Source organism: Thamnophis elegans, chromosome 6, assembly GCF_009769535.1.
Source record: "Thamnophis elegans isolate rThaEle1 chromosome 6, rThaEle1.pri, whole genome shotgun sequence".
Taxonomy (NCBI): domain Eukaryota; kingdom Metazoa; phylum Chordata; class Lepidosauria; order Squamata; family Colubridae; genus Thamnophis; species Thamnophis elegans.
In genome coordinates this window covers 23,171,273-23,197,461 of record NC_045546.1, presented here as the reverse complement: position 1 = coordinate 23,197,461, position 26,189 = coordinate 23,171,273, and the positions used below count along the sequence as shown (strand labels likewise).

The window sequence follows — 26,189 nt, the reverse complement described above, 5'->3', positions numbered from 1 at the left end:
TAACTCAAAACAGATTAACATGGATTAACGCCCATAGAATGAGAGTCAGAAGGGATCTTAGAAGTCATCTAGTACAAAATCTGCAAATATCTGACAGTTAATCATCCAGCCTCTGATTGAAAACCTCTTGTGAAGAACTCACTATTTCATGCAGTGGCTTTTCTACTTTCTAACAGATCATACAGTCAGAAAGTACTTCCTGTCTCTGTTGTGGCCTGTCAGCCACCGACCCCTCCAGCAGCCAAATCAGATGAGGAGGCAGTGTGTGAGTCAGGGCTAGCATCAACACAACCTGAGAGCTCCGTGGGGAAAGAGGGAATGGAGTTGTCAGAGATAGACAGAGGTGGAGCCTGGGCAGTCCATCATCCCTCAGATGGAAGTCAACAGCCCCCATGTCTGGAGGTGGCTGAAGAGGAAGAGGAGAAACAGCTGGGGCCAGTGCCTGACACGCGGCTGTGCAGAAAGCAGAGGAGAGGAGAGCAGTGGAAATCTACTGGCCGATCCTTGGAACAGAAGATCCATCACTGCTAGTGAAGCCCCACCCTAGCTCTGGGGATAAAAGGCAGGGGGCGGAGATGAATAGGTGTGGCAGACAACGATTCATTTCTCTGCCAGACAGACTTGTTAACCTGCTGGGGGGGGGGGGAGGCTCCTAATAAAAGAATCATTGATTTAACTACAGACACTTTGTTGTGTTTGGGAGCTGGGTCCGAACAGTCTCACTCAAACCTACTTTGTTGTGGTTTTAACCCCAGGAGAAACATCATTAATTCACTTTACAACTTCAGAGTCTCTGAAGCTCTGCACTTTCCTGAACCTTTTCACCTGGGAAAAAGTTCTGGGAAGTAAACTATTCCAAATTGGAAAGCAATAACAGAGCCTTTGCCTAACTGATCATCCATCTTCTCTGCTATAACCTCTGATGGGCAAATTTTAGCTAAGAATATATGGTCTTGAAGACATACAAGCCCTAAGCATTCGAATGTACCAAGGAGCAAATTGACAATCAATGTAGCTCCCACAAGTCTTGACCTATCTCACCCCTGATCATTTTGCTCCAGGCAATTTATGTTGTGGGTGAGCTCCGCATGCAACCACCTAGCCTGAATTACGTGAGTTTGGAGATGAGCACCCTAACCGTATAGGCTGGCTTCCGTTGTTATGACCAGGCACCTGGTTCCTTGAATAAGGATCCCCTTAGCAGGACCTCCGACTGCCACCACCTGAGGGACCGAACCACCCTTGGAGGGAGGCACACCACCTCCTGGAGTTGCTGGCCTTGCGTCTCTGGATCGGTAGGAGGAACCACTGGAACTCTCGCTCATGCAGACGCGTCCAAGAAACCACTGAGATGCAAGAGATTAGTTTTCCTAGCAACTGGGAGAGAGAGATGATGGACGCTGATCCTGCCACTCAGATACGTCTCACCAGAGATCTGATGCTGTCCACCCGCTCCCGTGTGAGAAAGACTTTGCAGCTCCTGGAGTCGATCACCGAGATGCTGGATTCTGGATGTTGGGAGTCAGGTGGCTCTTGTTGAGATTGACTGAGAACCCGTGGCGTTGGAGAACGCGGATGGTGATGTTGAGATATCTTGACGACGAGTGAATGAGAACATCGTCCAGGTAGCATTCGAGTCTCACTGGGAGAGATCCAAGATGCACTGCGATGGCAGCCAGAAGCTTGGTGAATGTCCTTCGGGCCGACGAGAGGTTGAAGGGAGGGCCCTGTATTGGTAGTGCTGGTTGGCAAACTGGAACCTCAGGAACTTGCGGTGCACCAGATGAATGGGAACATGCAGGTATGCCTCCTTCAAGTCGATGAAAGTTAGGAGGTCGCCCTGCCTGATGCAACCCAGTATGGTCTGAAGAGACTGCATCTTGAAGCGCTTGTATGCTAGATGGATGTTGAGTTTCTTGAGGTCCAGTATTGCCCTTACTGCCCCTGAAGACTCTGGGACCAGGAAGAGGATCAAGTAGAACCCCCTGCTCTCCTGACCCCTGGGGACCGTGTCTAGGGCCGCTATCTCCAGCGAATGTCCTATCTCCGCCCGCATCAGCTGGCACTTGTGGGCAGACTTGGGAATGGGACAACGGACAAAGGTCCGTGGGGGAATTGAGAGAAATTCCGGGGTCAAGCCGTGATGGACCATATTCAGAATCCAAGTGTCCGTTGTTGTCCCCTCCCATTGAGCGCCATATAGTTGGAGACGACCACCTATAAGAGGGGACCGGTGACGGTCACTTCAACTTCTGAAAGGGATGGTTGGAATACCCCCCCTTAGAAGGGCCTGCAGTTGTCCTGTTGCCTGTTCTTGTCCCTGATCGTGCCCGTGACCTGTCTTGGGCACTATCCTGAGATTGGGAGTATGACCGGTTAAATCCCCCAGAGGAGGCTGGGGGGGTGTTCTGCGTTCTGAAAGGGCTGCCTACTAAAGGACTGACCCTTGTGGTCTGACTTTTTGGTGACCACTGGCAGGATTTTACGTTTATCCTTGGATTCAATGAGGACCGAATCCAAGGGCTCCCCAAAAAGCTTTCCTCCCTTAAAGGGAGCAGAAGCAAGCTTCCACTTCGCCTTCATGTCCGCCTGCCAGTGGCGAAGCCACAGCAGATGGCATGAAGTGACATTGGAGGCGAGGGCTCTGGAGGAAAATTTTGTGGCATTAAGCGAGACGTCGGCAGAGTATTCGACAGCCGCTATGATTTTATTCACATCCTGGAGCACTCTGGTGTCCCCCGCCGGCAGGCTGGACAGCAGTTTGCGGAGCCAAAATAGCGCTGCCATGCTAAAGTAAGAAGAGGAAGAAGATGCTCTCATGGCCCATGCAGTGGCCAGGTGAGTTTTATGAGAGGCCTTCTCCTCTCTCTTGTCCTCAGCCTTTAAGCCTTCCAGGAGGTTGGCTGGAAGCACTAAATTGGAAGTTAGCGCTACAATGGGATCATCCACCTGAGGAAGCTTTAAGAGATCCTCAAGGCTACTCTCCATGGTATACAGCTTCTTATCTACCCCACTGGGACTAGCCATCGAACCCAGTTGGGCCCATTGCTGCTGGATAACATCCAGGAACAGCTGGGGGGCTGGGACCAGATCCTGAGGAGGAGTGGTCTCCTTGAAGAGCCCTGCACCAGGATCCTGATATCTTTATTGCCCTGATCAGTGGAAGGCTTGTCTGCCTGAGCTGGTTGACCCATTTGGGGGGGCTGAAGCCCTGGCCTTGGTAAGGATACCTCTAAACATTGAGGGCTTGAATAAGCCTAAGAAGGCGGGTGTATCGGGGAGAGGATTTTCGTCCTCTGATAGATCAGGAACGTCCTGCTCACCTTCCAATGAGCTGAGGTGGCTCAGTGGTTAGGGTGCAGTACTGCAGGCCACTTCAGCTGACTGTTATTTGCAGTTTAGCGGTTATAATCTCAGCGGTTCTAATCTCACCGGCTCAGGGTTGACTCAGCCTTCCATCCTTCCGAGGTGGATGAAATGAAGACCCAGACTGTGGGGGCAATATGCTGATTCTGTAAACCGCTTAGAGAGGGCTGAAAGCCCTATGAAGCGGTGTATAAGTCTAACTGCTATTGCTATTGCTATTCCTCCGCCTCGGACACATCACTGACTCCCGAAGGGGTCGGAGAGGAGGGTCTAGCCGGTGGGTTCTTAGTCCCAGCAGTGCGAGCCCTGCTTGAGTTGTTGGCCTGTCTAGGTAAGTTGATCCCTAACTGTTGGATGCCTTCCGCAATCTCCTGGGAAATCGCATGTGCGACTACTTCTTGCATTTCCAAGGACAGCTGAAGCTCTTGGTCTTCAGGAGGGCACAAGGCCCTAGGTCCGGCCTCAGGTGGAGGCAAGGATTCCTCCTCAATAATAGAGCAGGCCTCATTCATGGACTCCTCAGCTAGAGATGGACAGGGAGACCTGGAAGAAGCCCTAGAGGGATTGGGTGAAAAACCAAAGTCATCTTCCCCTGCCAGGAATGGGGACCTATCCCGCTGAGGAGTGGGAAGGGAAGGACCTGCAATCTCCTCCATGGGTGGAGAGGAATTCTTTGCAGGTTTCTGGGCCGATTGAGCCCTTGGGAATTGCTTTTCAAGGGCCCTTTGGCGTCTTTCAGCCATCTTCTCTGCAGCCTTGGACGCCTTCCTGGGTTTGGGCTGCTTCCCCTTGGAGGGCACCTGGCCCCCTCACCCTTAACAGCAGGGTTGAGCCTGCTGCGCTTACTGGTGGTAGGTCCGCCTGGGAATTGGATTCAGCATCCATGGTGTTAGCCATAGTTTCAGGCACTGAGGCAGAACTGGCTTACTGAGCCAAAGAAACAAGGCTTTAGGACAGAAGATGGGACCTGAATGTCCTCAGAAACAGTCAACGTCCCAAGTGTTGAAGAAAAGGCAGGACAAAATGGCACCTGTCAGAATATGTCCAGAGCGCTTGCGGATCCGCGCTAGATTTAAATACCAGGGGATGACCAAACAATAGCCAAAATCCCTGCAGCCGCCCAGTTGGAAGTCCTGGGGAGGGAGAGGCTTGTCTGGAGACCCGGAGTGAGGCCATATAATTAGAAACCACCCCCACCCAGGTGGCGGTCTGCAAAGGAACAGGCCGCAGCGCCTTGAAACAGCTCAGTATAAAGCATGTGAACTTTTTTCCTTTTCAAAATGGCCACCGCATGCCTAGAGCAGCACCGGGGAAGCTGTTGGCTATTCGGAAGGCTCAGGAGAGCCTCTGGCTATCAAGAAGTCCTCCAACAGTGTTTTAGGGGGTTCCTAGCTGTCTACCTGCCCCTGAAGCTCGCCAGCAGCCGCTAATGAGCCATCCCACGGTGTAGCTGCAATCGCAGCAGCACGGAAGCCTGTTCCGTGCGTCAGAAGTCAAGACAGGCAATCCACACTTTTGACAGTTGAGAAGAAACAATAAGGAGCTAAAGAAACCTAACCTAACTGTTGTGGCCCAGCGGGATCCGGTTGAACTGCTGATGGACTCGGATAGCGAGGAACCATATGAGTCTGCCAGGGAAGATGTGGAGGACCCTGGGCAGGGTTCAGACTCAGAGCAGGGACCAGAGAGTCTGGTTGGCCACCAAGAGGCACCTGAGGCATAAAGCAGTGGGAAGGATTCAAGGCAGTTTGTTCCTGATGCAAGACAAAGAAGGGCGGAGAAACGGAAGCAGCAGCTGTGGAGGCAGACTCAGAGACGATAATTAAACACAGGTGGTTGTGGCTTGCCCGCTCCCAAGAGAGTATATAAGTGAAGAAGTTGGGAGAGGTCATTTGCAGGACACAACCGTTTGAAACAGTATTGGAATACTCTGTCTTGTATTTGTTGGATTTTGGGTTGCTGCCAACTATTCTTGCATGTGAGTCTTGTCTGGGCCTTCAGCCAAAGGAGCCAATAAATCCGTGATTAAAGAGTGGCAAACAGCCAAGCTGTGTCTGGGTGATTTGCAGGTCGGAAGGGGGGTCATAACACCTAACTATACAAAAATAATAACTGTACAAAAATAATAAAGGTTACACTACACTGACTTGGAGGGTCCAACTTGCTGCTCAAGGACTGGAACTCCCCAAAATACGTCCTTTTAGGGCGTCTGAGTTTTTTAAACTGGGCCTCTGAAGGGAGCAAGGGGCGTGGCTACACAAACTCTGAACTCAGTCTTTGGGCAGCAAGCTGAAGTTAACCCATGCTTGGACACTCCAAGCAGCCCCTAGGAAAAGAGGCAATTTTTTTTTAAAAAAAACTTTTACACTCTGCAGACCTCCCAAAAATGGCCCGTTTTTTTGTCAAAAAAGGGGCATCCATAGCCTTTAGGAGGCTTATAGAGTGCTCTTGGGGATTGGGGGGGATGACAAAATTGAGCAAAAAAACGACCCATTTTTTGCTCATTTCTGCCCTCCCCAGCCCCCAGGATCTCTCTGAAAGCCTCCTAAAGGCTATGCATGGCCATTTTGGTTTTGGGAGGCAAAAAAAATGCTGTATTCAGTCTATAAGATGCACCCAGATTTTCAGCCTCTTTTTTGAGGGAAAAGGGTGCATTTTATACACCGAAAAATACAGTATATGAAACTGTATCATAGTTTCCTAACAACTTCTCCTAAAATAAAAGATTCCAAATATTATAATTTCTTATCACAAGGGAATGACAAGTAAAGCTCATGACTTTGTGATAAGAATTAAGTAATAATGTGGAAGTTCTTTCGTGATGCCTGGAGGACCTCGGGATTTGTTATCTTTGGTCGTGGATGGAGTTGCAATGCCCCAGGCAGACCTGATGCACAATCTGGGGGACCTCCTAGATCCACAACTCCTGCTTGAGCATCTGTTGGCAGTCATGGCTAGGAGGGCCTTTGTCCAAATCCGTTGTTATGTGACAGTTACATCACTTCCTAGATCAGAAAGCCATTCTCTCAGGTAACTCATGTCGTGATCATCTCCTGTACTGACTCACTGCAATACACTCCTCATGGGACTACCTTTGAAGAGTATCCCAAAACTACAACTGGTGCAGAATGTGGCTGCGGTTTTGGGAGGACTAAGGATGGTGCATGTAACATCTTTGCTGTTTGAGCTGCACTGGATGTCCTGTTTGCTTCCCGGTTCAATTCGAGATGTTAGTTATTAGCTTTAAAGGCCTAAATGGCATGGGGACCAGGTTACCTGAGGAACTGTCTTACTCCCCTAACACTTCAACCCATCCCATCCAGTCAGGCAGGGAATGTATGTTAAGGACCTGGTTGGTTAAAAAACTGGCAGAATTCTTGAGAAAAAGAGTCTTCTCTGCTGCTTATCCCGCCCTATGAAATGTCTTCCCCCAGAGGTAAGGCAGGACCCTATTCTCCTGGCTAGAATGTGAAGACCTGGCTCTGCCAATTTGTGTGGGGCTTGGGGAAGAGCACGAAAACACCCTGAAAGCAATCCTGCTACCATTTAGTTTTTAAGTTATTTTATCTATGTTTTTACTTGGTTCCCATTTTACTGCACTTGGTGTCCATTGTGTTTTTATGGGTTTTTTTAAATCTGCAAACTACCCAGAGTCACTCAGACAGTGAGGTGAGCAGTATCCAAATTTGATAAGTAAATAAAAATATTATTTACTCATCAAAAATAATCCAGTCACCAGAAACAATATGAATAGTAAATATATATGTTCAATAAATATATGAGCAATACAATTTTTTATGGCTTCTTACAGGTCATAATGGAATATTTCAATTTCAACTAGCATTAACAAAACACTAGCAGTGCTTATTATACATATTTTATACAATAAAATATAAGAACCATAATGATATTAAAGCATCTTGCTCCATTAATTTACTTTCTAAAATAGGTTGCCACCTGCTATAATTATGATTATTCGTTCAATCAACACATTTTCCAACTTTCTTAGATCTATATATTTTTTGCATGTCTGTATACATTTTGGATTGCTATGCTGTATAATATTGTAGCTCTTTTCTTTATAAGAAAAAGCAGTTTTTATTTTATTTCTCTCATATATGCTTTAAAATGCTGAGAAAATCAATAGAAGAATTCACAGTCAGCAATCTGAACAAGGATTCTATTGATTTAGAGAGGTGTCATTCTTCTAATAGAACGTTATAGGTAGTCCTCGAGTTATGACAATCTGTTCAGATATCTTTCAATGTTATGATGATGCTGAACAAATGGAGTTTTGGTCTTTGAGGTTATGACAGTTCTAGTACCTTCATGGCCATGTGAACAAATTTCAGGTGCTTAATATTACCCCATATTTACAATCAGTTGCAGCATGATCGCCATTTGCAAGCCTATCCTGCCAGCTTCCCCCAAGCAAAGTCAACAGGAAGCAGGCAAAGAAGATTGAAAGTTGCTAGAGTAAGTTTCATTCTAACTGCCTATTTTGCTTGCATACACCACGGCCTTCTTCCCCCATTTTCTCACACATTTTCCCCCCTTTCCCTGGCTTCCCTGCCCTTGCACTTAAATACTCTCACTGCCTGCAGGTCATTCCATGACCTCTTTCCATGACCTCCCTACAATCAGACACATAACCATACACCCTGCATTCTCTTTCCATGGCATCCTTATAATTGCACACACCCTTCACATTCTTTCTCTGGCCTCTCTGCACTTGAACATACATATGCTTGCATCCCATGCCTCCCTGAAATTGCAGATATGCACACATCCTGAATTTTTTCCTTAGCCTCCCTATAATCGCACACTTGCACACCCATTCTTTCTTCAGTATTCCTGTGACTACACACATATACACACATATACCCTGCACCCTCTTTGCATAGCCTTCCTGCAATCATACGCACCCCTTATCCTCTTTCCATGGCATCCTTGCAACCATATGTACCATGCACCATCTTTCCTCAACCTCCATGCACTTGGACACATGCAATATCCCCATGCCCTCTTTTCACACCTTCCCTGCATTTGCACACCTGCACACATACCCGCATCCTTTTTTTTGAGCATCTCAATCACTCATACCCCTGCAAGATCTTTTCCATGGTCTTCCAGTACATGCCCGGGGCCTCTTTTCTTGGTGTCCAACTAAAACCAAGGGAATGTCCTATTAAATATTATCTTATTGGATCTACAAAAGGGGTATGAGAAAGTCTTGAAGAAATCTATGCAACTGGAAAAGAAAGAATTTCAGAGAAATCAAGTTCTACAACAATATTTGAGTGAATTAAAGATTAAGACTGGTAAACATGAAAGGAAGGAACACAAAGTTGGTTTATCTGATCCAAGTTAAAATATTTTTTTCAATATTCTGGCAACAATTTATGGATTTTTGCTGGTACCAGGATTGAAAAGTTGAGGCTTTATGGATTTGTTCAGATGTAAGGGGTGGAATATGGGATGAAAATATATCTGTTTAACTTTATAGGAGGTAAAGAATTATTATACTTGTAGTGATGAAGGTTGGAAGAAAATATATTTTTATTACATTGTTTTCCTCTTTTTCCTCTCTCCAATTTTTATTATTTCTTTTTATTTTTTTTCCTTTTCTCCAATTTTAGTTTGTACTAGTTTTCGCCACTGTAATTAAAATTCTTGATAAAAATTCTATTTTAAAAAAAAAATCAATCTGGATCAATTCTTATGTGTCTTACTATGGAAGTATCCAGCACATAAAACAATGTGATCATATGGATAATAAAAACAAAGAAGGAACCAACAATAGAAAATGCTAAAACTAGAAGCAATGCAAATATTTTTAAATGGCTTGGCTTGGTCTAAGAACACGTTCCCAACTCAGTTTGCAACTTTTCTTGGCAAATGCTTACAATTTACTATGATTACTTTGTTCTTCTGGTCTGTTATACCTTTTATGTTTTTTGTACATTTTAGTTTGCAGTAGTAAGCTGCCTAGAGTTATGTGGGAATGAGATATTTTATTAAATAAGCAGCTTTTATATAATAGTACTCAAAAAAGAACATTTCCAAAAATGTCAATGGATATCTCAATAGACAGGCAGGTTGCTAAACAAAAATATTTTCTTCTAGGAGTATCACCAACTTATGCTAATAAAAATTCTAACAACCAAATTTTGTGCTAACTGAAGATGTTATATAATTCCCCAATTACAACAGTTATTGTATTCTTTTGGTCATTACAGATACACCAACTAAATTCAAACAAGCAACATCTTTCCCACATTGCCCTATATTTTTTCTTCAAGAGTTCTATTTGTATCATTGAAGTGGGGTTTCCCATCTATGTTAGAATTCACGCTTCTGTAGAAAAAACTGCAGAAATAATTTCAATCAGCAACAGACCACAGTGAACACTCTATAAAATGAGTCATTACCTGCATCATAGGATACTTTGATTCTGCAGGACTTCCAAACCCATTGACTCCAACAAAACTGGTGCTGAAATAGGAGTCTGTAAGACTAGCTTCAGCCAGGGCACTCCCATCTATACCCGGAACTAGAGATAAAACAAGAAAAAAGTGTTTTAAAGGCTATCAGTTTTGCAGATCTTTTCTTCCAACAGCATGCAAATTTAGAATCCATTATCTATCTAAATACAGAGGGAGAAATTAAAAAGACCACATACCAACAAATTATATCTTTTCATCACAGTAACATGACTCTGATTTATAGATAGTGGAGAGAACCAGAAAATGGAAATGGAATATAACTGGTAATATCAGTAAACAAAGTATAAACAATGAAGTTTAAACAGAAATCCAAGTTAACTGAACATTAGCATCTCTCTCACACTTCCTCTCTAACAGTAAAGAATCAATAGTTCTTTAACAAGCAAAAGCAATTTGCTCCAACATCCAAATTACAAGTCTTTGCAAGTCTTGTTTAATTAACAATTTCGCTTAAGTAGATGGGGTCTATTTAATTCAAGAGGGAGCAGAAAAAAACTGTATAAAATTAGCAGTCAAAAGAAATGAAAAGAAACTCCTCAATATTGTATCAGATTAAACAGACTCTTAAGTGCTTTCAAGATTGCCAGTTGAAATGCACATTTCATAATCTATTGAAGATAAGTATTTCTTCCTATTACGAGTAGTCCTTGACTCACAACCATAATTGAGCTCAAAATTTCTGTTGTTAAATGAGACAGTTGTTAAGTAGTTTTGCTCTGTTTTACTATTTTTCTTGCCACAGTTAGGTGAATCACTGCAGTTGTCAAGTTAGTAACCCGGTTAAGTGAATCTGGTCTCCTGTTGATTTTGCTGGTCAGAAGGTCACAAAGGTGCTCACAAGACCTTGGGGCACTGTAATAATCATAAATATGAATCTGTTATCATGTGACCATGGAGATGCTGCAATGGTCATAAGTCTGAAAAATGGCTATATGCCGATGTTTTTCAGTACCACTGTAATTTGAACGGTCACTAAACAAACTATTGTAAGTTGAGAATTATTATTATCACCATTATTGAGAAATAAAATGTAGTTGATAGCCTGAAGGCAGAAAGTATTCCCTGAATACTCATGATTTCAAAACTGCTGGCTAACTCTGTTTAAAAAAAGGCATTGTAGTGCTTCTCTGACAAATGGAGAGTAAGAGAAGAAATGAGACTTATTGAATATTGTAGTGGATGCAGTGACCTGCAGAGCCTACCTCTATGTCCACAGATAAACTGCCCACAGCATGTCTTGTTCAAACATTAAGTACTACAGTATTATAGCCTGTAGATTAGACAATGACTCAATTATATACAGGTCGGAAGGCAAATGCGGTCTACTAATGACAGCAAGAAAATGGGATTCAGACTAAGAGTGGCAGACTTCACAACTGTTATTAGCTCTGTGTCCCAGAAGTAATGAGAATTTTAAGAGTAGAGTTCCTAATTAGACCTCTGACTCAGCCCTTCTGATTAAAAAAAAAGGTGAAAATAGAGTAAAATTGGCATCGGAAGCATAGGCAAATGAGTCAGAATCAGAGGTGGGTTCCTATCGGTTTGGCCGAACCGTAGTGGTATGGCGGCCTGACCCCCGAACCAGTTCCTCCGTCGCTGTCATCGCCACCATCTTGTTTTTTAGTTCTGTGCATGCGCAGAGAAATTTTAATTGAACTGCACATGCATGCACATGTAAAGAATGCACACAAGCAAACCGGCAGTAAAGCTGGCCAGAACCCACCCCTGGTCAGGATGTTTTATTTCTATTTGGTGCTGCTTTGTTCAGTTGGATGGGGGAGGGGGAGACCAATAAAGTCTCCTTCAAATCAAACTCAACTACTGTTAACTACGTAGCCATATTTTCTTGGCAACAAGAAAATTCTTTGGTAACTTTCTTCCAGGATTTTTTTTTTTTACCTCTGCAGCCCTGTGATTTCCTGCTGGTTTCTCATTTGAGTTTTAAGCAGTTCTGAGCCTACAAAGCTTTTTCAAGACCAGACAAGATTAACTAGATGCTGTCATCCTCACTGATTAAAGTTATATTCGGGTAGGAATTGGATCTTCCAATCCAGGTGATAATGGGCTGGTGGGTGGTGACAATATTATAAGGCAAAGGTTTCTATGTCCAATTGTGTCCGACTCTAGGCCGCATGTCCAACAATGATAATATAAACCCAAAATCTAGTTTCAGTTTCATATGTAGAGTGAAGAATAATTAACATCACCTAGAGCAGGGCTGTCAAACTCCCAGCCCATGGGCCAAATGCATCATCTGCTGGCCACACCCACCCCCGGTTTAGTGAAGGCAGAAAAAGTCCTGATACATCATGTGACACTGCTATGATGACGTGAGTTTGACACCCTTCACCTAGAGGAAAGTATTGCAGGCAATACAAGATGGACCAATAATGGTATATGTATTTTCCAAATTATTCAGATTTCATTAAAGGTTTTGAATGTCTAGCTAATAATTATATTTTTTTTCATATTTGTTTCAATTAAAGAGCAAAAATTATTCTATCTGATGAAAGTACACTGGGCTGTGTTTAGTTTTTAGCATTTTAAGGGCTCAAGTTATATTGATTCAAAGACATTTCTCCTTTCAAGCAGGAATTTAAAAAACCAAAATAAAGGAAAAGAATACATATTTTAAATTTTAAAAGCAAAATTCTACAACTTTATTTTTCTATTATAAATAAATTATGACTATACCTTAGATTATAATCTTTGACACCCTTGAGAGAAAATTCCCAGAAACTGAGACTGTATTCCAAACATTGCTGGATGGGGATCAGTATAAAAACTAATTCTGGTTTAATTTGCATTTAATAGAACTAAATGTAGCTAATATAAGTACTTTGCAGTTATTCTTTTAATATTCTCCCATCTTGAAAATCTTAATTCAGCAGAAATCCTTATAACAGAGTATGCTCTTGAATGTATTCTTCTGAAAGACTATTAAATAGTTAAGTAGCAGAGTATCCAATTTGGGAGGAAAAAAAAGGAAATATTCATAGCTTGAGTATGAGCTTTGCTCGAGTATTAATGAATGCAGATGACATTTATTGTATTTCAATAAAAGTAAATTTATATGCCTCACTTCTGCTTAAACTACTGTACATTTTGAAGAAAAAGCAGAAGAGATGGTCAGCCAGGAAGCTTCTTTGTCTTTTAAGCACAGATTTGTTAAACAGAGCAAGTGAGAGATAGCACGCCCAATTCAAAGTATGGTTATCATTCTTCAAAACCTTGCATGGCACAGTGCCAGGTGACTTATAGGACTGCCTATCTCTGAGGGTATCTGCTGTTTCACCAGGTGCAGCAGGGCAAATGTAATCCAGATCCCTGTTTTGAACAATCTCATATTACAGAATCAAGGAGGGATCCTTCTTCTGTTAGCACATCTACCACACCCTTCCTCAAGATTGAGACAGCCCTGACCTTCCTGTCCTTTCAGAAGGCTGTATAGACCTGGCTTTTCTCTCAACTGCTGTACTGGGATTTTATATAAGACCAATATAGGTGTCATTTATGTGTCTTGACCCTAGCAATATGATTTATAGAGGTTTTATTATATTGGTTTTGCTGTTCCACACTCAAAATTCATATGCAAAGTGAATAGCCATATTTTCTAAAATAAATAAATAAGGCCATAAATCCTCCACAGCCATTGGATATCAATGTCATTTACTGCTAAATTAATCTTTCTTTCCTTACAATTTTTGCTGCCTTCAGTCCTCACCGTGGCATCAGTAAATTCCAAATTTATTTAGAAATTTGTAAACCCACGTGGCTTTGCAACTAGCTTCACTAGCTGAAATGTGCATGGCCCTGGTGGAGGTCAACACTGCAGCAGCTTGTCTCCTGTCAGTGCAATTGATTTCTTCACCCCTCCAGGGAATCAGGAGCTGTTTACAAACTTGCTGTTAGCTATAACCTCAGCCCACTCTGCATCCATATATATAGTTAATTCAGGGCTACTGCTGGCTGTCAGCTTTATCTGAAGTCAGTGGGGCCCTTGAGGCATTTTCCTAGCCTCTTGACTACAGTCCAGTCACTTTAGGTTGACGTAATGAATTTTCTGTAAAGAATTCACACTGTTGTAGAAGTTTCTGGTCTAGTTATTGACATATACAGCATCTTGCTAACCACTTTGTCAAGTTGTTCACTGTTCTATCTTTCCTTTAGAAAATTAGCTTCTATAGGTAAGTAAATTTACCTCAGTCAGTATTAGGCATTCCAAAATGCCCTATAATTATGTTTCTGGTTTAATAAGAGATGTTGCCAATATTCTTCACTACAATTCCCTTTTTAGGTGCTTCAGAATCCCCTTACGATGTTGTCAGTCTGCATAACAAATTATTAAATTGTTCAACATATGGCAAGATAAAGTCCATTTATTTTTAAATCTTGATCAGAGGCAAGGGTCAGCTTTTCACTACTTAAATTCCCTTTTAAGCAACATTTGATTTAATTTCTGTCTGAAAGTCTTTGCAGTCAATTTTAATCCATAAAGATTCTTCTTTAATTTGTACACAAGCCTCCACTTGCCAGCTTGAATGAACCCTAAGGCCTATTCTATGTAAATTTCTTCTTCTACTTCTACAAGTACAGAAAGCACTCTTTACATCCAGATGGTCAATTTCTATGCCTCTGGCACATGCCTAAGAAAGTCCTAATTAAAGTATTTTCATAATCTCATGGTAGTCCTCTCCATATTCCTGAGAATATCCCTTGACTACTACTCTGAAGGACGGAACTTCCTCATAGGTACTGCATTTGGTCTTAACTGCACTCAGTTGACTTTCTTATGGTAGATAGTTCTACAAACTTAAATGTTATTGTCAAATTCCTTAACTGTAGAACACAACTAGTAAAGCAATATTCACAAAATATTTAATAAGTTTTAATGCTGAGAATTAGAGGCTAGAATACAGAATACATCCCACCTAAGAAACCCAGAGCGGGATGGAGCCCATTAAATGGCTAGTGTGAGGTGCTGTCGCCGGGGCAGGGGGTGATTTTCTGTATATTAATTTATTATATGACTTTTCTTTTATTAGTTTTGTTGTTTTTATATGGGGGTTTTATATTCTGTAAACCACCTTAAGTTGCCATGTGCGAATAGGCAGCAATATAAATTCAATCAATACATACATACATATATACATACATACATATATACATACATACATGCATGCATACATACACACACACACACACACACACACACACACACATACATACCTCATATAGGAACATTTTAAATCTAATTTCTTCATTAAGATGCAGTTTTACTGAAACTCTTGAATTTTTTTTCTCAGCCTTTTTGCATTACTGGCTAAGAATCCATTTCTTTGATAAGCCTATAGCTACATATGCTGATTATTTGTCTTTAGAGATATAGCTTGTCTCGGAGTCCCAGTGCAAATCTCAAAGTAATTTTTGTAAGATTCTAAATCTTTCCTTGCTTGCGTCTTTCAAATTTCTTGAATTCATAACCTAGCAGCTTTTAAATATCTCCCCATGTCTGAGAACCTGACTCCAGCTTTGTGAGGTCTTTATGAATGCCCTAACTGTGGCTCATGTTCAGCTTCTACTATAACTGCACTTGCCTTTCTGCAGTCAGCACGACATCAGCAGGTTCTTTTAAGTTCCCTTCTGAAAATATGATGCTGGTTTGAAACTAGAAACTGGAAATAAATGTTATAGTATTGTCTGCTGATAGCTGTTAAGTTCAGAGCCTGACATTTTACTCTCAGGTGGCCTTACTCGCTCATCAAAGAAAATACTACTACTGTAATCTTGCAGTTGTCATCCTGTACCCTGTGCTAGATACTAATCAACATATACAGTTCTAGCAATACAACTTTTTTATTTTTGGAAACACAAGTATACACTTTAACAGCCAAATGTACAGGTAAATTGATTTTCTGTGGAAGCACAGTTCATAAGGTGTGTCTTTCATATCTTTAGTAGGTAGCCCCTGTTGATGACTATTAGCTGTTGAAATCATATTATTATCTAGATTCAGTCAACTAACATAGTTTAGCACATATCCAACCCACAAAATGTTTATTCTTTCTGTAAATCCATTTCTGATGCAAAGGGGACAGTTCTCCCATGTATAATCCCGTTTTCCGTTATATAACCAGACATCTGTCCATTCATAAATTCTGTCCCATTATGAGAACAGAAAATCTGTGGCTTTCTTTCCAATTTATTTTCTACATAAGCCACAAAGAATCTGAATTTGCAGGTCACTTTATGTCTTATTAACAACAAACAAAAATAAGACCCTTCATCCAAGAAAATTACAGTGTCTGCTTCTGTCTTTTGATCCAAGAAGAACAGAAGTCAGTATGGATTTCTCTACCCACTGAAAATTGCTATTACGTTGCATTTTCAGATTCCTTTTGTACTATGTGATTCATCAGCACACAAAGTTATGTTGATTGCATATTTATAGTTTGCAATTTTGAGATGTATTGTCAGTTGTTCCTCTGCATCTATTGTACCTGGTTTTCTGTATATTCCTACAATCTAACTGTGTATTCCAAGATTCAGCACAATCTTTCCCTTCGCACTGCCCTGATAGGTCTGGAAGCTGGGATGGTTTTCCATTAGCACAGAATTTACAACCCTCTGCGGAATCTACTCTGAAAAGTCCAGCTTCCAGTAATTTTCTTTCCAGCAGCAGCTCTCCATTCTTGCTTGTTAACAATCCCCATCAACACATTCAACTCTGTCTCTTCCTGATTGGGTAACACATAATACAGTGAAGCCTAAATCTAGAAAAGTTCAATGCATCTTTAACATGTCAATCAATTGGCTCTTCATCACTAGTCTTCATTTATTACAAACTTCCAAATTCCTTTCAAACTTATGGGTTTTTTTCATTTGCTACTACAATCTGTTCTTTGAGCTTGTATCAATACCAACAAAGAAATCTTTATTTCAGAACACTGGAATAGTTGCTCTGCCAGCCAGAGTTCAACTCCTTTGTCCCATAATGCATCCCTCCCCCCACCCCCCCTCTCCATACACACATATACACCCCTTTGGGATGGATGGATGGATGGATGGATGGATGGATGGAAGGAAGGAAGGAAGATTCTCTAGCCTTCCATCTTCATTACTCTCCCTTCATTTACACTTCTAAAGCCGTGCCCAAAACTTTCCTCTCTTTGGGGGTAAAATGGCCTCTTGAGTGATTTGCTTTTGCAGATAAAACAAAAACTATTTAGCTCTGAAAACAGAGGCTTTTATTTTCAAAGTGCATTTTTCTATCCCATTAGGGGTTCACACTCATGTATTTTGGACATTATGTGATCCAAAGTCAGGTTTTATTGAAGTATTGCTTGTTTCAGCACACTGTGGCAGAGACAGCAGAAGGAAAGCAACTTAACTTCTTACAATGTCACTATTTCTAAACAACTTCCCAATATCAAACATTTGACAGACAAGGACTGAGATGTTTGTGCCATTCTGTATTCTTAAAAAGCACTTTCCTTCCTTTAGGTACAGACTAAAGTTTACAGCTTCTGGATGGTACATTCTGTTAATTTGTTCCTAATATTGATCAGATATCTCAATTCCCTGGCATGGACATTGGGACATAGTTATTTACATATCCTAAGATATACGCACAGGCTTTCTAATTTGGCCTACTAATTCTCTTTGCTTCTCATCTTCAGAAAGTCTTTACATTTCAAAAATTTTCCATAACTGAAAGATTTCTAAGGATTGTTGCATATTATAGACACCCCCCCATCCTTATTTTTATTTGAAAATAAAAAGTGCCTGGAACAGATCACACCTTTCACACATTCTTGTGTAGGCCATCTCACTGTTGGTGCTCTCTGAGCTTGGTTGTTTTCTTGTAGACATTTCATTACCCAAACTAGGTAACATCATCAGTGCTAGGAAGGGAGCACTAAGAACCCCTCATTTCAGCCCTGAGCAACAAATATTCTCCTTTATTGGCACCATATCACTGTTGTCAGAGATGAGAAAGTAAAATAATGTGGTAATAATAATCTATTAAGCACCAAAAACAAGTCCTATTTTGTTTCTCTATGTGAACCAATTTCTAGGATCTCTGGACATTTTTATAATCCTTTACTTCTGATTCACCAAGAAGTTACAACTTGGAATCTACTTCAGCCAAAATTAACCTATTGAATATTGAATTTATCAAGAGCCCTTGTTAAGAGAATGTGCTACATTGCTTGTGCTTGTGCTACATAAGGAGAACTCCGAGTAATTAAGCACAGAGTTTTATTTTTAAAAAATGAAACACTCAATAATAAAATGTTCTTGGGTTGAAAACATCAGTTTATCCCAATTACTATCAGTGAAGTGAAAGCAATACATGAAAATTAAATGCTTCGCTTAGGCAATACCTAAGTTACTCTCAAAGTGTGAAGCTGGGGGGAGGGGAGAAAACAGTGAAATAGGAAGTTCTCTTTTGTTTATTTAAACAGATTCATTTAACTAACCATAGGCCAAATTAAAAACAAGCAAAAGGAGAGCTTGCAAAAACCCTTCTCCTTATCCATCTCCCAACATTTGGTCTTGGGGTCAAAACACCTCATAGAAGCAAAGAGATAGTACACTCTCTTGCATGATGTTTATGGATGTGAGGTAAACATCTATGAGGAAAATAGTTTTCACGTGCAATCCGGTAGCCTTAGGCTGCACCATTCTATTCTATAATGCAACCTACATACAGTAGTGGGATATAGACAGGATTATGGTATTACTATCTCTACAAATCTTCCGAACACCAGTTAAGTGCAATCCAGATGTGCTAAATTACTATTTCTGTCATATCCAGACAATAAAATGTGTCTGGAGGTCACCATGTTATGGGAAAACTCATTTCAAAAATATCCCACAGAAAATCTGTATCTCTTATACAAGGTATGTCTATTTTTTATTTCTGAGAATTATTTTGGAGATGTAGATAAATTAACTGTTAGAGTGCTACAAAATATGGGCCTTACTGTGCCATATAACTAGTTAGCATATGATACATTATTTTCCTATTTATTCTTCCATTCAAGTAATTGTCTTTTCTATAGCTTATTCCAGTCATTTTTAAAGTTAGGAATTACAGGTGAAATAAATAAATGAAATACTCTTCCCCAAAATGTAAATCCATAAGATGTTTGAAGACATTTACGTATAAACAAACCTGCAAACGATGTGCCTGCTATCTCCTTACCAATGATAGGAGAAACATAAGCTACAGTGACCCAAATGCTTGTCCATGCAGAATGATGTATTACTTTACTTCCTTCACTGCTTTTTTCCAGTCAGTGACATATTAGTTTAGCAGATGTCCTACTATCTTTTCTACTGGGATTCAGGTTTCCCTGCAATCTGGCCTAAAATACATGCTTTAGGTTGTCATAACCCCATTTAAGTGTTAGCAAGACTGTTCTATTATCATCTTCAACTAGATATCTGAATCATCTGAATTTTCTGCATAAATCAGAAAATTAGTTTTTGTACAAATAAGATAGATGCTGTAAATATGGTCCATTGGAATGGTCTAAGTTGACAATATTCAGACAGGTCAAATAGTTTGAATACTTCTGTGAGAAAACAAAATAAAATGCTTTGAGTACCTTGGCTACAAGAAACTTGTTATCAGACCCTGTTCCTTGTTTTTACCAAAGGGTGCCAAGATTAGGTAGGATGGCAATCCACAATGACCACTACCAGCCAGTCAATTTGCAGAAGAACTGACTAAAGGGATTTTAAAGACATATTTGAAAGTTTTCCAATAGATTATATTTAGTAGACTGAATCAAATCTCAGCACTCCAGAGATTTCAATAGGAAAAAATTACATCTTTAGGTAGTTAAATAAATCTTTTGTTAAACTCAGGAACAAATAAAGGAAATTATCTGCATTTCTTTCATTAGCACTTACTTTAACAAATTAAAAGCACTTAACACTTTAACACAGCAGGTTGAGAAGAGAAGTCCAGCTACCTACTGTAGTATGTATTACACTCTTCACTAAGAATTTTTTTTGTTTTTTTTAAAATTTTAAATCTTTCTGCAACACAACCAAATGTGAAACTTATAATGCTTGCATCAAAGCATACAATATACACAGCTCAATGGTAAATATTACGTTGTTCTATACCCTGAAAGAAAACTACATTCCGAAAAAATCCAAAACAGGAATAATCATGTAGTCATAACAACAAAGTGATCTCAAGTCATAAAAAATTAAACAAAAGATCATGGTCCCAGAAGACAAGAACAAACTTCCTCCCAAAATTTAAAATGTATTTTAGGTATACATCAAAGGTTAAAGAGAACAAAATATCCACTGCACATTTATGCAACCTCAAAAGCTTTAGCAACGCTTTTGTGAAACGTAATACATACACACACATCTGTATTCTGCTAGCAAAATACCGCACAATACACATGCAATACTCATGCCTTCCTACATAAACGTTAGCCATAAAGTTAACCACCACATGAATTCTAACTTCCCCATAACAAAGAAAAATAAAAAAAATAGTGATAATTTAGCAGGCAAACTGGCTGACATGAATCTGCAACCACCTTTATATTCCATCTACCCAAGTACTTAACTGCTTTCTTCTCAACACTCGACTGCCACATCATCCCATTTAATCTAAGACAACAGCATCAGGAATATGACTATTCCCTGCTGCTGTAGGTTAGCTAAGTTACACAAAAGCAGTCCAGCTGATCAACTGTCACACTTAGACAAAACATTCAAAACAATACCACTTGGAACAAACTGTATGATTTGTTCTGACCATGAAACAAAACTCCTTCTGAGCTTGGAATATAGTCTGCTGAAAGGTGTACTTCGCTGCTTCTGACTACTCCTTTTACCAGGAATCAAAAAAGTTGCCATGGCTTGTTGTAAAGTGGCTCTTCCTACAAAGGACTTGATTCTGTCAACACTATAGCTTAAGTACTCTCTGTTCCTTAGCAAAAGAAGCAATAGGTAGGCAGGCCAAAGTGAAAGGAGCTAATAGAGAAAAATAATGGCATTCATGGCTTTGCCCCCTACACACACACAGACACACAGACACACACACACCAATTTCTCTTAAATCAGCTTCAATAAGTATTTGAGCAATGCTATAATGTAGGATTAAATGTAATAATTTTATTCGTCTTTTTTTTTACTTACATTAATCAGAGGAGCAGTTAATGATTAATTCTTCCAGAGATCAGGTTTTTTCAATCATTCCTTCCTATTATTTTATTGAACTAATTGCAATTATGGTCACAAATAAATCCTATTTCCCCCTCCTTCTACCTACTTTTGTAAAATACACATACAATTGAGATAGGATAGATGAACTTAAAAAAAACTAGCTTTCTTCTAGTTTGCTGAATATAATTATAGAAAGGTCCCACATGCCTTGGCAATAAGTCTACAAAATGCGACTGGCGGAGTATGACTATCATGACTAGACATCTTTTCTGAAGAACAAGACAATCCAGTGCTAGATTTGAAAAAATTGAGTATAGCAATATTGTGCTACAAAATACTGCATATAAGACTAGCTAGTCAACCCAAAAATGAAAAGCTGCACTGTTATCTGAAACAGAAATCATCATGGAGAAAACTTTATCTACAGCACCTTTTCAACCTGTTGCCAGATGGAATAAATTGGACTTTTACACTAACATGCCTAGAAGCCACCAAGTCAGAAACATTTCTCTACAAAAAGCAATAGGCTAAGGGATTTGTCTCATTGCTAATTAATTCTTTAGCCAGCCTGTTGCATACTTGAATGTTGAAAAAATCCACCTAACCGACTGCAAGCATCCATGTTTTTAGACTTATACACACCGAGACATTTTGATATCTTGAGAGCTTTCAATTTTGTCTCAGAAACGTGACTAAAAAGGTATAGCTTAATGTGATATCTTTTTTCTGATAAAAACTTTTATAAATTTCTTGAAAATTTATTTACAAACCATGTGTTATTTAAGATTAACATTCCTTTTGAATCTGCAAGTGTATTGTCATCAAAATATTGAATGATTATTTATACCAAATTTCTCCTAGCAAACACACAGCTGAATCCAATATGTGATGCCAGCAGGAAAAAGAACAACAGAATAAAAATTTTTGTGATTCATACCATTTTTTCATAATGTAATTTTTGTAGATATCTAAGCAGCAATACCATTTTTTCATAATGTAATTTTTGTAGATATCTAAGCAGCAATTAATTGTACATGTTAAAAGCATACAGTTAAATGCCCCAATTTCATATCCAGCAAACTCAAACCAGTTTTGCAATCCTTTCAAGTCCAAATTTATCCAGCTATAAGGCAATCATAATCACCCGTATTACAGATGTGGTTAAGACACAATGATTCACTTAAGATCATCTAATGACTTCATAGGAGGAGCAACATTTAAAGCACGGGTGTCAAACTCCAGGCTGCCGTCACGTGACGTTTCATGACTTTTCCCCTTCATGGAGCTGGGGTGGGCATGGCCTGTGCTCAATGCATCTGACCCACAGGCCACCAGTTTGCTCCCCCTGATTTAAAGATGTTCTAGTCTAAAGTTCATTCTATTAACTATTTATTACAATAATTCTATTATTTTAACAGGTCTTTTAAACTGAAGAATCAATAGACTAGAATACATGTAGGCTTGGGTTGAACTATAGCATCCTTGATGCTCTCTTGGTTCCGTGGTTGCCTGCTTGCAGTCATTTCATTACCCAACTAAGTAATATCAATAGTGTTAGTGTGGGTTTTCTCCTTGGTAGTTCTTAGCTAAGGGAGCTAGCGCTGTCCAAAACATTTCTATGGTCATGTGGTCAATATGACCTATATGCCAGGGCAATGCTTCCCACTGAAATGGTACCTATTTTTCTAGTCACATTTTCATGTTTTCAAACTGCTAAGTGGGCAGGAGCTGAGGCAAGAATGGGAGTTCATCCCATTGCATGGTGCTCAGGTCTCGAACCCCGGCTGTCAGGTTTCCAACTGACAAACTCAGCAATTGCTGAGCCATCATGCCCCATTCTTTTATTAGAATATTGTTTTTTGCTAACAAGTGAACAATCAAACAAACAATTAAACAGATAAACAATACCCCAACAAGGAACTACCAAAGGGAAAACCACTCCAACCAATACTGGGAGAACAAGCTACTAAGCATAAGCAGGGAGGAAACCGCACTTACTAGGCCTGTTGATGTTACTAGTCAAGTAATGAAATGTCTGCAAGAAACCAAGCTCAGAGAACACCAAGGACTCCACAAATTGAGATATTCTGGAAATTGTAATTTTATTAGATTAACAAATCTACTCTTTTCTGATTATTTTACAGCTACAATTATTTTCACATATTGTCTCTTTAAGATTATTTTAAGAAAAAATTGACCAAAAAAATAAAGGATTTATACCAGTATTTTCTTCTGTGCACAATAAACATAGGGAAATGTATATTAAAAATCTCTTGTTTTTTTACAAGCAACCTATCTATCTGGAAGTTCAAAAAAGCAGCTTTGTAGTATACTGATAATAAACCCCTTTCTTCCTTTTACGGTGGGAAGCTGCTCTAGATCAAAGCATTTAACAAATAAAAGTTAGAAGTTGATTAGAAGCTGTAAGGAGTAAAGAAAAATAATCTACAGGAAAGTCCCAACAAGTTGTCAAAAGCTACACTTCAAACGATATCCAACAAATGTTGTTGATTTCCCCCCACACACTGCTGACAATTTAGCTCTAAAATATTTTTCATCTGAAATAATCAGAAGTTTCTACAATTTTCTGAGGGGAGGGGAGGGGAAGAGAGAGAGAGAGGGAGGGAGGGAAGGGCCAAATCAATTTAGGCTTCCCACAAGCAATGTTTTACCACTGTTAATATACTAAACATAGACCTTTGAAAGGGGAAAACAAATGACAAAATGTAACAGATGGAGTTAGTAAAAAGATAAGGGTGTACAGATTAGATATGGCTTTGGGCTGTACTTTTAAATCTCCCTTCATGCCACACAACATGAGCATCCTTAGCCCCTATATTGGGTGCGTGAGTGCGTGGATGGATTGATGGATAGATAAGATACCCTGTTTCCATGAAAATAAGACCTCCCCCAGATAATAAGCCCAATTGGGCTTTTGAGCGCATGCGCTAAAATAAGCCCTCCCCGAAAATATTGCAACACAGTAGCAGCCATGAGATGACCACACTCGACGCCTCCTGCACCTCAAAAATAATAAGACCTCCCCAAAAATAAGGCCAAGTGTTTATTTCAGGAGTCAAAAGAAAAGAAGATCCTGCCTTATTTTCGGGGAAACACGGTAGGTAGGTAGGTAGGTAGGTGGGTGGGTAGGTAGGTGGGTGGGTAGGTAGAGAGGCAGACAGAGCAATACCCAGTGTATACACCTACATGCACACAACCTCCACCACACCCCTTTTTACTATTCCCTGACAGGCTGCCGCACGTTCATCTCCCAATCACAATTTCCCACAGGGAAGGCGGAGTAGGGGCCAATACTAGCAGCTGCTTTCCCCTTTCTCCCTTCAAACGTTTTACTTTCAAGCTCCGCAGGGTTCAAAACCCAAAGGAAACAGCCCTGTTAAACCACCGCCGCCCACCTTCTTCCGGAGCCCTCCTCATCTCCGAGACGCTTCTAACATCTCTTGAGCTTCCTCTGGAAGGAAACCGCGCAGCCCAGGCCCGAGACTGGCGGAGGCCCAGAACCCAAGCCCGTCTCTCTTCCCGCCCCCCACCACCACCACCCCAGTCGCCTACGGGCGGCTTTCCCTAGACCCACACTCACTGGCCAGCCGGGGTCCGTCGAGCCCCCCGCCGCCTGCTGCTCCGCCGCCTCCTCCCAGCAGCTCGGGGGGTTTCTTAGGCCCCGCTCCAGGCGCCGCGACCCCGTGTCCCGGATAGCCGCCGCTACCGCCGTGCCCCGGCGAGGCGGCGACGGAAGGAGCGGCGGGGCCCGGAGGGAGCCCGAGCGGAAGCCCACCGAGGGCGACCGGCGGCGGAGGGCCGGGACAGGCGGCGGAAGCTCCGCCGGGCTCCTCGTGCAGGAACTGGCATTCCTCGCCGTAAAAGCACGTCTTGTCCTTGGCGTAGTAGCGGCAGAACTTGAGCTTCAGCCCGCCGGGGGCCGCCACCGCCGCCGGAACTCCCGGCCCGGGGGGCGGCCCTACTACCGCCGCGGCGGGAGCCACCGGAGAGGAGCAGGGGAGGCCGCCACTGTTCATGGCGGCGACGGCTGCTACAGCAGCAGCAGCAGCGAGGCCGCCTCAGAAGGCACCACGGCCGCTGCCGGCCACCGCCGCACCATGGGAGGCAGGCGGGGAGCGGGCGCAGCAGCCGTCCCACGGCCGCCGCTGTCACTGCCGGAGTTCCGGGAACGAGGGAGGACAAGGGAGGGAGGGGGAGGGCGCTGGGGCTTCTCTTAAAGGGGTCAAGCGAGCCCGGCGGGGGAAGAAGAGGCTAAACGAAAGCCGGGGAAAGGGGAGGGGATCGGGGCCTTCCGTCAGGCGCTGAAGGGTCCCGGAGGCAGCGGCAACGGCGGGATTGTTTATTCCATTTTCCTCTTCCTGAGCTGTCTCCTCAATGCGCCTGCGCCACAGCGAGGCCCTCTGGGTAATCCAGGCCCGGAGGAAGCGAAGGGGCTGATGGAGGCCTGGCTCAGCTCCTGGCGGGTGGGGCGGGTGGCAGCCAGGGAGCGGGCGTTTGGTTGCGGCAAGCAAACTCCGTCTACTTTTGGCCTTTCGCGGGCGGGAAAGAAGCGCAGCGGCTTTCCTAAACCCTTTTATGTGGATATAAACCCTCCACCACACCCCGCACCGTAGTGTATACATGAATATGCCTGGAATACTTGATCGTGGACATATATAGAGTAGAATTACAAATAATAGAAATAGAGGAGAACAGAGTAAAATTCTTTAACTGTTGTACCTTATGATTCTTGTTGAATGTATCTTGGTTTTTTTTTAATGTACTGTAGGAAGTTATCACCCAGCCCCCTCGCAGAAAAATGAAAAATCCTAGGAAATATTGAAAAGGCAGAATATTTCTCTGGATGTGAAAAGGGAGAAACATATTTTAAAGACAGAATAGCTTCCTGCCCCCACCCACTTTGTCAATGGGCTATTAAGAAACCCAAGCTAGTCCCTTTACATAATAAAGAGTTCTCCCCTTCAGCTCTAGGGAGATGGGATTAAGGCATGATAATATTGGCCCTTTACCCAACTCACCACATGGCATCTGAGAACTCAACCAAACCTGGATTCAAAACGCAGCCTAGAGAGTTGCCCCTGCGTGGTCCCA

At 41.6% G+C, this 26,189-nt stretch overlaps 1 protein-coding gene across 4 annotated transcripts in view; it reads right to left on the bottom strand.

Moving 5' to 3' along the window:
* The window catches only part of PAN3 (poly(A) specific ribonuclease subunit PAN3), a 72,556-nt gene extending 47,065 nt beyond the window's left edge, over nt 1-25,491 (bottom strand). For 2 of the 4 annotated variants that reach the window (XM_032219374.1, XM_032219375.1), the window contains exons 1-2: nt 24,679-25,491; nt 9,798-9,919 (exon numbers count right to left, since the gene is read on the bottom strand). In XM_032219374.1, coding sequence (XP_032075265.1) covers nt 9,798-9,919; nt 24,679-25,114 — 558 coding nt within the window. In that variant the 5' untranslated portion in view covers nt 25,115-25,491. The remainder of the gene's footprint in view (nt 1-9,797; nt 9,920-24,678) is intronic. The other 2 variants (XM_032219372.1, XM_032219373.1) reach the window with 1 other exon arrangement.
* Between the last annotated feature and the right edge of the window lie 698 nt (nt 25,492-26,189).